The sequence below is a fragment of the Ammospiza caudacuta genome, unplaced genomic scaffold (genome assembly GCF_027887145.1).
Source record: "Ammospiza caudacuta isolate bAmmCau1 unplaced genomic scaffold, bAmmCau1.pri scaffold_39, whole genome shotgun sequence".
Taxonomy (NCBI): domain Eukaryota; kingdom Metazoa; phylum Chordata; class Aves; order Passeriformes; family Passerellidae; genus Ammospiza; species Ammospiza caudacuta.
In genome coordinates this window covers 4,124,589-4,139,896 of record NW_026683124.1, presented here as the reverse complement: position 1 = coordinate 4,139,896, position 15,308 = coordinate 4,124,589, and the positions used below count along the sequence as shown (strand labels likewise).

The following is a 15,308-nucleotide window of genomic DNA, read 5'->3' as shown; positions in this document are numbered from 1 at the left end:
AAGCCACTGAGAGCACCACCCATCATTGACACAGTCTGTGTCCATAAAGAAAGGTGGAGAGGAACAAAATGAGAAATGGCACAAACATTGACATTTATTTGTGGACAATATGAAAAAAAGTAAAACAACGAAAATCAACCCTCCAAATGAAACACTCAAGAAGTATCGAAGACAACTTTTATTACAAGTGATTTGCAGAAATTACTCAGCAGTTTAATGATTCTGAAAGCATCCAATCATCAGTCTCCTCACAGAAGCCTTTAGGTCCTGGCTCCTCAGGCTGTAGATGAGGGGGTTCAGGGCTGGAGGCACCACTGAGTACAGAACTGAAAGGGCCAGATCCAGGGATGGAGAGGACATGGAGGAGGGCTTCAGGTATGTAAAAAATGAAGTGCTGATGAACAGGGTGACCACAGCCAGGTGAGGGAGGCAGGTGGAAAAGGCTTTGTGCCTTCCCTGCTCAGTGGGGATCCTCACCACAGCCCTGAAGATCTGCCCATAGGAGAAAACCATGAACACAAAACAACCAAATATCGAACAGGCACTACCTGCAATGAGTCCAACCTCCCTCTGGTAGGATTTGGAGCAGGAGAGTTTGAGGATATGGGGAACTTCACAGAAGAACTGGCCCAGGGCATTGCCATGGCACAAGGGCAGGGAAAATGTATTGGCTGTGTGCAGCAGAGCATTGAGAAAGCCACTGGCCCAGGCAGCTGCTGCCATGTGGGCACAAGCTCTGCTGCCCAGGAGGGTCCCGTAGTGCAGGGGTTTGCAGATGGACATGTAGCGGTCGTAGCACATGATGGTCAGGAGAAAATACTCTGCTGAAATGAAGAAGAGAAAGAAAAAGAGCTGTGCAGCACATCCAGTGTAGGAGATGTTGCTGGTGTCCCAGAGGGAATTGTGCATGGCTTTGGGGACAGTGGTGCAGATGGAGCCCAGGTCAGCGAGGGCCAGGTTGAGCAGGAAGAAGAACATGGGCGTGTGCAGGTGGTGGCTGCAGGCTACGGCGCTGATGATGAGGCCGTTGCCCAGGAGGGCAGCCAGGGAGATGCCCAGCAAGAGGCAGAAGTGCAGGAGCTGCAGCTGCCGCGTGTCTGCCAATGCCAGCAGGAGGAAGTGCCTGATGGAGCTGCTGTTGGACATTTGCTGTGCCTTTGCATGGGGATCTGTAAAAAAAGTATTCATGGAATAGTTGTGTTTGGAGAGGACTTTAAATATCCCAGCACAGCCTGGGGGCACTTTCCCCCCACTGCCTGCCCAGGGCTCTGCTGCCTGGAGCTGTCCCTGCCAGCAGCTGCTTCCCTGTGCCCAGGGCTGGGCCCTGCCAGTGCTGCCAGAGCCCAGCCCAGCTCTGGGGGCTCAGCTCTGCCCTGCAGACCCCTCCCAGCTCTGGCACTGCCCAGGGGCAGCTCTGGCTCTGCAGGCTCTGATGGCAATGTTATATGATCCCTGAGGAGGCTGGAAAATGAACACTGATGCTGCCTGTGAGGGGGCCTCTGCTGATCTCTGTAACAGCCCAGTTTATTCACTTCTAAGAGAATTTTTTTTTTTTTTAATTTTTCTCAGCCTTTACAGAGAGATGAATATCTGTGGGCAGTTTCCCACCCAGGCAACCCAGAGCAGTAGATTCAAAAAGCAGGTTTTCCCCTTTATGCAACCCCTGCCTTGCTCTGCTCCCTGTACAATCTACTTGGAAATGTCATGCAGTTCAATGCCATGCTGGGAGCAGTCCTGAACAATGCAGCATCCTCCCCACACAAGGAGAACACTTCCAAGCCTTACCAGCTGTCTCCTCCCACCCAGATCTTGTTCTCCAGTGCTGGGAGCAGCTGCCAGGGCTGGCTGAGAGCGTTCCCTGGCAGGCAGCAGAGTCCCTGCCCAGCACAGCGCCCTGGGCTGCAGGACCCTGCTCTGCAGGACAGCCCTGGGCACCCCTGGCTGCTCTGCACAAGAGACAATCAGAGAATGTACTCACAGGTTCTGCAGGCATTGGGATGTTCCAGCTTTAGGAGATGGCTCCAGGAGCTGCAGCTGCATTGTCCTGCAGCCAGAGGTTCCTGTGCCAAAGGATGGCAGTGATTCTGCCCCAGGCACTTCTCAGCACCTTCCCAGCCCTGACTGATTGAAGCTCTCTGGGCCTCTGTGCTGTGCCCAGCGTGGCTGCAGGCAGTGCCCCAGCCCTGCTGGCCTGGCAGAAGAGCTGCTTATAAGGAGAAATGTGCTTTAGAAGCTCTTCTTGGTTACCAGGAGTTGCGTCTGTGCCAGCAGCCCAGCACAGCTCAGCAGCACAGACACAGCACAAGGACATTAATGAGCCTCTGGGGCTTTGTGCTGAGGCCCTGAACAGCAGTCCCTGAGAGGGAGCTGAAGAAACCTCTCCAGAACTCCAAGTCAGAATGCAACTCCAATGTTTCTTGACTTTTAATGAGTCCCATTGAGGGACACAACTGAGAAAGTGTCCCCAGGCCCCAGGCAGAGCAGAGAACTGGAGGCAGTGATGACAGGTGGGGACAAAGAGAAGCCAAGTCTTGGTGCCCTGGGGCACAGCAGGGTCTGTGCCACCAAGGGCTGTGAGGAGACACCTTGTCCTGAGGCCTTGGGGCCTCCTGGCACAGCCCCAGCCAGGCTGGGCACTGTCAGCCCCTTGTCCTGCCCTCAGTATACCCCCTAGCCCACATCCCAGTGGCCTCAAGGATCTGCTGGAAGGAGTCCCTAGGGAGCCTTGCTCAACAATGGCCCTGGGGGCTCCCTAATGTTCCCAGGGAGTGCAGGTTTTTCAAAAGACTTTGGCATTTGCTTTTGGCTTGGAGTCTCTGAGAGGCCTGTGCAATCATGGCCTCCAATTATCTGCAGTAATTATTCCCTGGAGAGGCTTTGTCTTTTGCAGCATTCAGTGGGACTCATTAACACTTCAGGGTGCTTCAGTCATTTTAAGGTACTTGGTGTTTGCCATTTGATACAGACTCTGTGAGAAAGACTGTGCAGTCACAGCCTCCAATTACCTGCTTTAATTAGTCCCTGGAGAGGCTTTATCATAATGAGAGTCCATGGGGTTATTAATGCTTCAAGATACTTCAGTTATTTTAAGGTATTTGTTGTTTTCCTTTTCATACAAACTCTATGATAAATTTGTGCAATGATGGCCCCAATTATCTGCTTTAATGAGTCCCTTGAGAGCTTTGTACTGACACTCAGTCGAGCTCAATAATGCTTTGAGGTACTCAAGGTTTTTAAGGTACTTTGGGTTATCCTTTCCACACTGAATCTCTGAGAAGTTTTTTTGCCTCCCTGGCCTCCAATTCTCTTCTCCAAGGAGTTCATGAGGAGCCTGCGTTGGGGATGGACCTCAGTGAGACCTATCCATGCCTTGAGACACTTTGGGTGTTTCCTCTGACTTTGACTCCTGGAAAGGTTTGTGCAATATCCTCTCAGGCCCTCAGGTTTGAGGGCTCGGCTCCAAATGCACCACGGGGCTCATTAGGATCAAGCGAGTCCTGACAAACCATGGCTCTGCCTTGATTTCCCTCAGCTCTGGAGCAGTTAATCAGAAAAGTTTCTGTAGTGATTTTGGTTTGCCAATTTCAGATTTCTTGGAGAATGCAGCAATTATTGTGGTGGGTTCAGTACTGGCTAATTACCAGTGCACTCACTAGAATATCGTTACTCATTTCCTGCTGTGGGATAGAATTAGGAGAAAGGCAAGGTAGGCTCAAAACTTTCAAAGGGTATAAATAAAACTTTACATATTAATTAGACAAAACCAGTAATAAGTGTCAGAACAAAACTTTCCGAACACTTCTCCTCTCCCTACAACCCTTTCTTCCTTACCGACAATGTAAACAGACAAAACCTAAAATTTTCAGTCACTTTGCCACCTCTAGAATAGTCTATCCATAGTTCACTTAGGGAGAGGAGTCTCTCTTTCATGCTATGGAGATTTCTCCATAAGAAAACAGTTCTCTCGTGGCTCTTAATTCCCATGAATAGCAGTCACCCATACACATCGGCAGTTCTGAGGTTCCTCCCATTTTTTCACAGGTTTTCTCACAGCTGTGTTGATGGGCCATGTCAACCTATGGTTTATTAGTTTAAAGATGAGCCGTTATGAGCAAAGGTTCTCTTCATCAATTTCTGAAATATCCTTATCTCTGAATACAGAGATTTTCTTCTTCTCTCCCTGAGAGTACAAGGTCTCATCATTCTTCTGTCTTTCTCTGTTCAAACTTCTTATGGGATCACAGATACTTGAACATTTGCTTACTTTAGCATGGAGGTTTTTGCGGAACAATTCATCTCCCCGTACTTTTCAATGCATTATAAGGAAAAAGAGAGTCTGGTGTATCAATTACATCCTTCTCCATGGCTTTACAAGAGGATTTCAGGCCTAAGATCAAGGCATCTCCTCATCCCTCCCATCTGGGACTCAACTTCTCTACTGACCTCGGTGTCTTCATGTTGCTCCTCTGTGTGCCTGCATGTGACATTCACGTTTTCTGCAAAAATCCCTACACCCAGGGATTTTTCTCCTGGGAAGCTGAGAAGCCTCAGAGAAAAAGGAAAACAATAATTATCTCATTTGCTTCTTATGTGTTTTGCTCCTTTGGAACATGGTTGGAGATTTTTTACCAAGGGGTTGTTTCATTGGTTTCTGCTGTGAGTTTTTTTGACTCAATGGCTAATTGGGGCCAAGCTGTGTCAAGACTCTGGAAACAGTCATGAGTTTACATTATTATCTTTTTAGCCCTCCCTAAGTACCCTTGCTGTATTCTTTGGTATAGTATAGTATTCTTTAATATATTATAGTATCATAAAATTATAAATTAGTCTTCTAAGAACATGGAGTCAGATTCATCATTCCTTCCTTCATTTGGGGGGAATGCAAATATAATACCTGCACTTTGTCCTTTTCTCTCAGGGGAGGATGGAAGCACTGAAAGAGTTCATATCTCACCCGAGGCCTGCAGATGGTTCCGTGACCCCAGCCAGGCTTAGCAGTGCCCAGATGTGTACAACTGCAGCCATGGCCCAGCCCGGCCTCGGCCCCGCGGCCTCCTCTACCCTGCCCAGCAGCCGATGGGGCCTGGAGGGGTCCCTGGGAAGGGCCCAGCCCCACGGCAGGAGCCACCCGGCCCTGTTGGAACCCTGGATGCTGAGAATTTTAAACTTTCTCTGACTCACAAGAGAACACTGCATTTGACCTGAAGCTGTGGAGAAGACTTCAAAAATTGATTAATAGCATTGGGATTACAGGTATGTAGTTGGTTAGAAATGTATAATATCACAGGAAAAACTTAGAGTTTAGAATATAGTAATAAATATGAAGCAAGTTGGAGGTTCTAGGGTGGAGACAGGTTGTTCTTCTTTATCTTCTTCTTCATCCTTCTTCATGGGTTTGGATGGTATTTTGTCATTGGACAGAAAAGTCCACACTGCAGGCTTCAAGGGATCAGTTATTGGGTTAAAGGGAAAATAACTTAGATGTCATTTCTTAATTGGACAGTTTATCTTTAAAATATCTTGTAACAAGAGATAGTGTACCTTGCTAGTTAGTTTTGGGCCTTGCTAATGAAAGACTGCAGAACTCACGTTTGTGAGACTGTAACATTGATAAGAAACAATAAACAACTGAGTCTGAACACGAACTATTGTCTCAAGTGCCTTCAATCCCGAGCCCAACAGATGTAGAAAAACCAAGCAGAGAGCCCACACAGCCTGCCCTGGCTGAGATGGGGAGATGGGCTGGCCTTGTTACCTCTTTGCCAGCCAGAAGGGAAAGAGACCCTCCCAGGCTTTTTCACCTTTCAAATGTGTCTTCACAAAGGTGCGTACAGTTTTCTTACTGGTTTAATAGACTGTCAATTCTCACAGCTAATTACTGATTGTTTTTTTGCAAGACATGGAGGAAACTGCTAGCAGGTTCTCTTAGAACATCACTTCCATGATGCAAAACCATCACAACAGCACAGAGCACAAAGCTCCTTTGTCCATATGTAGTGGTCATGTGTCCAAGGGCTCCAAACCCATCCTTGGGAGATCTCTGGGCCCTCTCCAAGGTGTTTTCAAATGAAAACATTCAGCTCATAGTCTAAGAAAATCACCAGAGGACAGGGCCAGCCTGACCTGTCTGTCCTGGCTACTTTTGTCTGGGAGCAATCCTTGGATATATGGAATTTGGGAGGCCAAATTCTAATTTTGGCCATGGCCCCTGGACATGAAATCTGGTTCTTTTCCATAGGAGGGAATGAACAGAGGCCCACTGTTTCAGGAGTGGATGAAAGGTGACCACTGGAAGCCAAGGCCAGCTAGAGCTGGCAGGTTTTGTTCAGAGAGGTACCCTTGCATAAAGGAATTGTTTTAGAAAGAGTACCAATTTTGGCACTGGGCATCTGAAAAGAGGGACAGTTCTTTCCCATAGCAAGGAAACCACAGAGCCCCAGGATCCAGGAGCTGATGAGAGGCAGCCCTTGACATCCCAGCATCAGCCAGAGATGTCAGGTGGCCCCTGGGGGCCAAGCCAGCCAGAGCTGTTCCATGTTCCCTGGATTCCATGGGGCCCCACAGTGTCCCAATGGTCCCTTGTGTCCCTGAGACCCTGAGGTGTCCTGATGCTCCCTTGGTGACACCAGGCCCTGAAGGGTCACAATGGTCTCCATGGTTCCATCAGGCCCTACAGAGTCATGATGGTCTCTGTGTTCCACAAAACCCCACTGTGTCATGATGGCCCCTTGGTTCCATGGGCTGCAGTGGGGCCACAATGATCCCCTTGGTTCCATGGGCTCCAGTGGTGCCACAATGATCCCCTTGGTTCCATGGGCTCCAGTGGTGCCACAATGATCCCCATGATTCCATGGGCTCCAGTGGTGCCACAAGGATCCCCTTGGTTCCATGTGGTCCCCACAGTGTCCCAGGGATCTCCATGGGAAGGAAAGAACCCAGCCCCAATGTTGCAGGGGGCATCCACCAGAGGCCAAGGCCAGCCAGCCTTGACAGTACAGGCAGATTTTTCCTGGGACCAACCCTTGAATATACAGAATTTCAGAGGTGGAATCCCAATTTCAGACATGGACACTGGAGGAGAAGGATGGTTCTTTTCCATAGGAAGGAAAGCACAGAACACTGGTGGTGTTTCAGGGGCAGATGAATGGGGGCCATCAGAGGCCTAAGTCAGCCAGACCTCTCTGTCCTGGCAGCTTTTGTCTGAAAGCAACCCTCGGATAATAGGGAATTTGGGAGGTGGAACCCCAATTTTGACCATTTCTGCCTAGATAAGAAGGACAGTTCTTTCCCATAGGAAGGAAAGCACAGAGCCTCAGTGTTTCAGAGGCACATGAGTGCCAGCCATCAGGAAGCCAAGGCCAGCCAGACTTGTCAATCCTGGCAGCTTTTATCTGGGAGCTATCCTTGGATATAGGGAATTCTAGAGACAGTTGCCCAATTTTGGCCATGGGTGCCTGGTTGAGATGGATGGTTTTCTCCCATAGGAAAGAAAAACACATGGTCCAAGGGTTTCAAAGGCAGATGAGAGGTGGCCCCCAGGTAGCCAAGGCAGCCAGATCTGTCTGTCCTGGCAGATTTCATCTGGGAACAATCTTTGCATGTAAGGAAATTTGGAGGAGGAATCTCAGTTTTGGCCATAGGCCCCTGGAGGGAATCAGGACAGTTCTCTCCCATAGGAAGGAGAGCCCAGAGTCCCAGTGCTTCAGGGGCAGATGAGAAGCAGCTTGACATGCCAAGATCAGCCAGACCTGTCCAGCAGCCCCCGGGAGGCCAAACCAGCAACACCTGCTCCCTGTCCCCTTGGTTCCATGGGGCCCCACAGTGTCCCAATGGTCTCCTTGATTCCAGGAGTCCCTGCAGTGTCACAGTTTTCTCCTTTCTTCTGGAGTGTCACTGGCCCCTTGGCTTCCCTGAACCTTTGCAATGTCCCCATGGCCCCTCAGCTCCCCACAGCCCCTCTGTGTCACAACGGCTCCTTGGTTCCATGGGCCTGACAGCTTCATCCTTGGCCCTTGGTTCCACAGGGGGTCTGAGTTTGACAATGGTCCCCCTGATTCCGTGAGGCACCAGAGTGTCACAATGGTCTCTTTTCTCCCATGAGGTTCCATAGTGCCACCATGGTGTCCTTGGATCTGCATTGTCACAGTGGCCCCTTGGTTCCATGAGTTTCTGGACTGTCAGCAATGGTTTCTTTGCTCCAGAGGGGCCTTGATGTGTCACAACGGCTCCGTGGTTGGGGTTTGTGTCTCACCCACACTGGAACTCCAGCAGTTGGTAGCCATGTGCATTTCTTTCTATAGAGCTTCTGTCTTCCTGTCTCTCTATCTTCTTCTTCTAATGCTCTTGATATGGAACATTTTTGGTACCTCAACAACTGAAGTGATTAAACGTTTCCAGGTGTAATGGACTGAGCTAATGAAGCTACTGACATTGTGTTTTATGTTGAATTGGATGTTTTATTAAATCTTTTTCCAAAGTTTCTTGATTTTCTGTACATTGCCAGTAAAATTTTGTGTCATTTTGACCTCTTCATAATATATGGTTGGTGTTTTCTACTGTGCACCAAACTCCAGTAAAGGAACCCTTGGTTACTGTGAGAAATGACTGCCGACTTTCAAAATTTTAAAAGGTTTATTCAACCTTAACAAAAATGACAACAAAAGGACTAAATAAGGAAGAACAGGCCTGGGAGCTTCCCTCGTGGCTGCCTACCACGTGCCAGGCTCATCCTCAAGATGGACCCTTCACCTTTTATACCCCAGGGAATTGCATCAGCCAGCCCTGGCCCCTCCCACAGTCTGTCAGTCAACTCTTCTTTGCTGTTATTGGTGGAGTCTGCTTTCCTGCAGCTTGATTGGAGGGTCAGGTGCTGTCATGCCACGCTCCCTTCCCTAGGAACAAGTTTTTGTACTCGCCTTCTTTCCACCTGTCCTGGATGGCTCAGGCTGTCTGATGGTAACAATAGGGGGGAAAGGGGACTGTGGGGAGAACAGAGGACATCTAAACAACAGACTGCAATAACATAATCACACATCAATAAAGCTTCTCTTCGTATTCACACAGTATTCATCCCTTAATTGTGAGAACCAATCATTGGCCATTATAACATTATTAACCATCTATAACACGAAGGGACCTAAAATCACGGTTAAAAGGCTGGTTCAACCTAAAATTACCCAAAAAGGCCTAAAATCAGCCAAAGGCATCTAAAAACCATCTTAAACCTGCCCAGTTTATCCTAAAATCACCCAAATAGGCCCAAACCCCACCCAAATGGGCCTATACCATTCAAAGGGATGTAAAATCCACCCTCAAACCCACCAGATCTGGCCTAAAATCACCCAAATGGACCTAAATTCTCCAGGACTGAGACCAAACCCAGCAGCAGAACCGGCACCAGCAGCAAGACTGAGACCGACACGGGAACTGAGATTGGCAGTGCTACAGGACCAGCACCGGGACTAGGACCGAGACCCAGACCAGAACCAGCACCAGAACTGGCACTGGGACCAAGACTGGGACCAAGCCTGACACTGGGATCAGCACCAGGAGCGCTTTGGAACTGGGACTGGCACTGGCAGCGCTCCAGGACTGGGATCAGGACCGAGACTGGAACCTGGCAACCGCACTGGGACTGTTCTGGGGCCGGGACCAGGACCGAGACCAGGAGCCCTCCAGGACTGAGACCAAGACTGTCACCGGAACCAGCACCGAGACTGGCAGTGCTCTGGGACCGGGACCGAGACTGAGATTGGCACTGGGAGCACTCCGGTACCAAGACCGGCACCAGTAGCAGCACTGGGTCCAGAACTCCTCTGAGACCAAGACTGAGACTGAGACAGGCACCGCTCTGCAATTGAGATTGACACGAGAACCAGAATCAGCACTGGGAGTGCTCCGGGACTGAGACGGAGACCGAGGATGGCACTGGGACTGGGATCAGCGCCAGGATGACTCTGAGACTGGCACTGGGATCAGAAATGGGATTAGCACTGGGATCCCTCCTGAACCTCTGCATTCGTTCCAGGGATCTTTGGCTGCACCCTTGGGCAGGATGGGGAGAGACCCCTGGGCAGGGGGGTACCCCCTCAGTTCACACTGATCCGGTGCAGCCATCCCGGTCCATATAGTCCAGTCTGTATTGCAGTGGTGCGGCAGTGGTGTTAGTGTCAATCGCCCAGGCTAGCTGGCCAGCAACCACTAGCAGCACGGGGGGGCACTTGTCCCGATAGCTTGGCTTCGGGAGAGCGCCTCAAGCAGGCACCCAGCGCTATGGGTGTAGGTGCTGCCAGGTGCGGATGAGACCCGGAATCACTGCGATGAACAGGAATAAAGAGCGCTCTCCATTTTGGGGCAAAGTCCGGCTTTAATGGTATCCAGGGAAGCCAACAAAATGAAGAGAGTTTGACGGTTGATACATGTGGTTATAAAGGGAGTGGGTGATAGGGGTGGAACCGGCTCAGAGACCAATGGGAATCCAGGGGGGAAGGGGGTACAAGGGATTGACATACACAGGAGACCAATGGGTCCAGCTAAAAAAGGGGGGGGCCCAGTCCCTGGCCCAATCACTTCAAACCCTGGAGAGAAGCTTCTGGAGAAAAGGGAGTGAGCAGGGAGTGACTGGCAGGGCCCTGGTGGGGAGCAGGGGAAAGGATACATTGAGTTGTCAGGATAACGGGGGGAGGAGTACAACTTGATATACTTGGAGCCAGGGGGACCAGAGAGATTGACACTTAACAGGGAGAGGAGGGAGAACCTGGGGAGAACCATTACAATATGTGGGGTAAACAGAGCATTCCAACTTCAAAAAAAGGGAGAATAAATCAAGCAAAGGGAGAGTAAAACAAACACACCACAACATTGTATGATCCCAGTCTCTGCTCCTAATCCTTATGGTCCCTGCCTGTGAAATCCTGGTCCACATGATCCCAGGCTGTACAATCCCAACCCATACAATCCCAACCCATACAATCCCAACCCATACAATCCCAGTCCGCAAGACTGCAGTCTGTGTGGTCCTGATCCATATGGTCCCAGTCTGTGCAGTCCCAGTCTGTGAAATCCCAGTCCACATGATCCCAGTTTGTATAGTCCTGCATGGCACACACTCCAAGGACCTGGAATTCCAGTTCCCAGCCAGGAAAAGATGTTCCTGCCCTTGAAGGCAAAGCTTTTAAGAAGGAGCCAAAAACCAAGTGGAGCAAGATCCTACAGTGACATTTCACTGCCAGCCTTCAGAACTTCACCCATGGCTGTAGTAGCTCCTGCACTGGGAATTAAATGAGGGCAGGGTCTTTGGTGGCAGCTGCCCTGGCTCAAGGGAGGCACGGAGAGAGAAACAGAGCAGACAAAGAGAGGCAGGAGAGAAAGGAGGACACAAACACAATCAGCTGAGAAGGTGGCACTCTGCAAACAGAACTGCAACTGACTCAAAATGAATGGGACGGAAATTAGTAATCCTGAAAGTTTTATTGTGGTAGATAGGGACAGGCAATCGGAAGATCTCGCTACTCCATTCCCTACTAACCATAGATGGTAAAGACAGACCTCCCTCTGACGTAGAAGACCCCCTAGATTATAAAACCCCACAAGATGAGATAATAAAGGCTTTTGGACCATCCACCACATTGGTGTTTGCATGCTCCTTGGCCCGAGCGACCCTGGAGAGTTTGGGTCACCATGACGTTTCCTCAGAACCAGGTCGCCTTGCCTTATACCAGAAGGCAACAACTGGTGCCGACACCTGGGAAGCCGATCAGCGCCCAGGGAACGGGGATTTGCCTGGACAGAGGACGGCGGCTGCACAGCTGGCCTAGTGCAGTTGGAGGGACGCCTCCGGACCAGCGTGGACCATGGAATCCACAGCGAGGGTCGTAAGTCAGGCTCATGAGCAATGGGGAATTAAAGGTGAGCTCAGGAATTCTAATCTTGCTATTGCAAAGCTCCTAGAGCTGGGGATGATCGAACGTCCGGTAAATATATTACACTCGGAAGCGCGGGAGAAGTGCACTGCCGCCTCAGCAGAGGACTCTAAGTCCGCAGGCAGTGGTAAAAGCCTCAAAGCATGTGGGAAAGTAGAAGAGGCCCTACGCAAGATGTTAGAAGAACAGGAGACGCAGAAAGCTGCGCGTACATGTTTATTAGCTACACCAAAGCTGGGGGTGGGGGCCGCGATGCAGACCGCCTCTGAGAGCGATCGGATTGAAGGCAGGAATATGCGGAGGCCAGGTGCGTTCCACCCCTTCCCGAGCCCGAGCCCAGGCCCCCCGGATCCCCCAGGAGACCCCCTGGAACACCCAGGGGACCCCCCGACCCTCCCGTGGAGCCCGCCGGGTCCCAGCCGCCCTGCAGAACCATCCAAAAAATCCGCGGTTTCTCTATCCATCCCTTCCCTGCCGGTCGCCAATCCAGCACAGGAGGCAGAGCAGCGCGCGCGATGCTTCTGGCAGGGACTCATGGAGGAGGCGCGGAGCGAGGCCGGATTGTCGGACCCCGCCGGGATCGGTAAAATCTCGCCCCCGCCATGTGCGTTTAAAAATGGCCCCGAACCACATAGCGAGGGCGGAAGGGAGGAGGCGGGGGGTGGAAACGCCGTCAGCCTGCTTCACAACGCATGCGCGGGCGAGCAGGGAGAAGGGGCGGGCCCCGCGGAGGAGCGTAAAACCAACAAGAGCGCTCTATTCAAATTAGGTCCTTATAGGGTAAGGACCTCCCCCGGCAGGAGGCGGGGGGACCCCAGGGGGAGGGAGCGGCACCACCCCAAAGGGAGGAGCGAGGTCGAAGCCAAACAAAACGGCGCGGAGCGCCGGAAGTGTACCAGCAGTCAGCTTCCGGCTCAGAGTCAAGTAACAGCTGCTCAGACAACTCGGAAGAGCCGACGGAGTCCGGCTAGGACTCGGAAACCGAGAGAGCAGAATTAATGCGGTTTTGAGCGAAACCAAATAAAGCTTTAAACAATATTGGGAAACAATCGCAACACAAACTCACCGATCGGGGAAAAATAAAAGCAGCCTGTGGGGACCGGACACCGGCATCCTCCATGCACGCTTTCCCGGGGGTGTTGCCGGAGCGCGGGGCAACCAACAAAGGGCATATACCCCAGTTAACCCAAAAGAAACCAAAGCAATTTCAGAAATAGGGATCAACTCAGCTGTAGTACCCACTCCTGAGGATGACCTTTCTAGTAATAACGATCTGCTCACTTTTGATATTACGCAAATAATCCGCATGCTTTTTGATTGGGGGGGGCGGATTGTATTTAAGCAGGAATGGCAGGACGACCGCGTTAGCCCAGGCTTCCAGGGAAGGGCAGCAACTCAGCAAGCTGTCCCCAGCCGGCACAGCCTTCCCTGGCAGCACCCTCACTCCAAGCATCCTGGCCTCGGGGAAACGGGACATCCTTTCCATGCTCGGATTTCGGATTACAAATTTATCCTGAGGGCCACTGCCGTACATCCCCTGCTGCCAATCAAATTGACTTGGAAATCATCAGACCCTGTATGGGTTGAGCAGTGGCCCCTGACAGAGCCTCGAGCGGCAGCTTCACTGGAACTGGTCGACCGCGAACTGCAAAAGGGTCACATAGAACCCTCCATCAGCCCATGGAACACCCCTGTATTTGTGATCCCCAAAAGGTCCGGAGAAGGCTATCGTCTCGTCCATGACCTGAGAGGAGTGAACAAGATGATTCGACCCATGGGTCCAGTCCAGACACTGCTACCCACGAACTCAGCCATCCCCGCAGGGCAGCCGTGCGCAGTACTGGATATGAAGGACTGTTTCTTTTCAATACCCCTGCACCCTGAGGACAGAGAACAATTCGCTTTTTCTGTGGCGTTTCGGAACGGCAAGCGGCCCAACCTTCGCTTCCAATGGAGAGTGCTTCCACAAGGTCTGGTTGACAGCCCGACCATATGCCAAATCACCGTGGACAAAGCACTGATGCCAGTCCGACACTCCTTCCCCACTGCAACCATCATCCAGTACATGGACGACATCCTGGTTGCAGCACCATCGGCAAGCCAAGTAGATGACCTGGTGTCCACAATCACGGAGGCACTTCAGGCCAACGGCTTTGAGATCGCAAGCACAAAGATCAAGAGAGGACCCTGCGTGGCCTTCCTGGGAGTAGGAATTGCAAGCTCCTACGTGACACCCCCCGAGATGAAGGTCAACCGAAACGTCAAGACGCTCCACGACGTGCAATGCCTGGTGGGATTGCTGCAGTGGCTTTGCAACATTGTCCTGATTCCTCCTGAGGTCATGGACCCTCTGTAGGACCTCCTGAAAGGAAAGAAACCCTGGGAACCCAAGGAGCTGACCCCACAAGCAACGAGCTCCCTCGACTTCATCGAAAACCAGATGTCCACTGGCACACTTGCCAGGTGGAACCCAGCCGTGCCACTGGACCTGTACGTCTACTTTACACCGAAGGGGGGAGTGGGAGCACTGGCCCAAGGATCTTCTGAAAAGGCCTGGCTGATCCAATGGGTGGTCCTCGGAAGACCCGCTCGTGCATTTACCCCAGGAATCGAATGCATCGCCAGCCTCATCATGAAAGGCAGGAAACTCACCTTGAAACACCTAGGGACAGAGCCGACAAGCATCCACCTTCCGTTTCGCAAGCAGCTGACCACGGAGTCAGCCACAATATCGGAGTACCTGGCCCTTGCTCTGTCCAGCTTCGGAGGAGAAATCTCCTACTCCTCCAGACCACCCTGGACTAAGCTGCTGACCGTAGTCGACATGGACATGCCACCGAAGGTCAAGGACAGACCGCAGCCGGGACCAACGGTCTTCACAGACGCTTCCTCCATGACTTCAACCGCAGCAACAGTGTGGCAGGCAGGAGAGCAATGGCACTGCGTCAATGCGTGTGACCCCACACTGTCAGTGCAACAACTGGAGGCAGCAGCAGTGGTTTTGGCGTGCGGACTCTTCCAAGACCAACACCTCAACATCGTAACAGACTCTATATTCGTGGCAAGGCTCTGCCTAGCCATGGCAGGACCAGGTGTGTCAACATCAGCAGCAGCCCTAATGCTGGAAGAAGCACTCTCCTCACGACAGGGCACTGTGTCAGTCATCCACATCAACAGCCATGACCCAGTCAAGGGTTACTTCCAGATCGGCAATGACAAAGCGGACGCCGCAGTGAAAGGCGTTTGGACCTTGCAAAGAGCTTGTCAACTGCACGAGTCGCTCCACATCGGAGTCAAAGCACTGGCGAAGAGATGCGAAATCTTGACGGCGGACGCAAAACATGTGGTAGCCACCTGCCCTCATTGCCAGAAGTCATCCCTTTGGAC

At 51.4% G+C, this 15,308-nt stretch overlaps 1 protein-coding gene across 1 annotated transcript; it reads right to left on the bottom strand.

Moving 5' to 3' along the window:
• Positions 1-213: 213 nt before the first annotated feature.
• LOC131571853 (olfactory receptor 14J1-like) lies at positions 214-1,146 on the bottom strand. The gene has a single exon (XM_058824609.1). It carries the CDS (start codon positions 1,144-1,146, stop codon positions 214-216), a length of 933 nt encoding a protein of 310 aa, XP_058680592.1.
• Between the last annotated feature and the right edge of the window lie 14,162 nt (positions 1,147-15,308).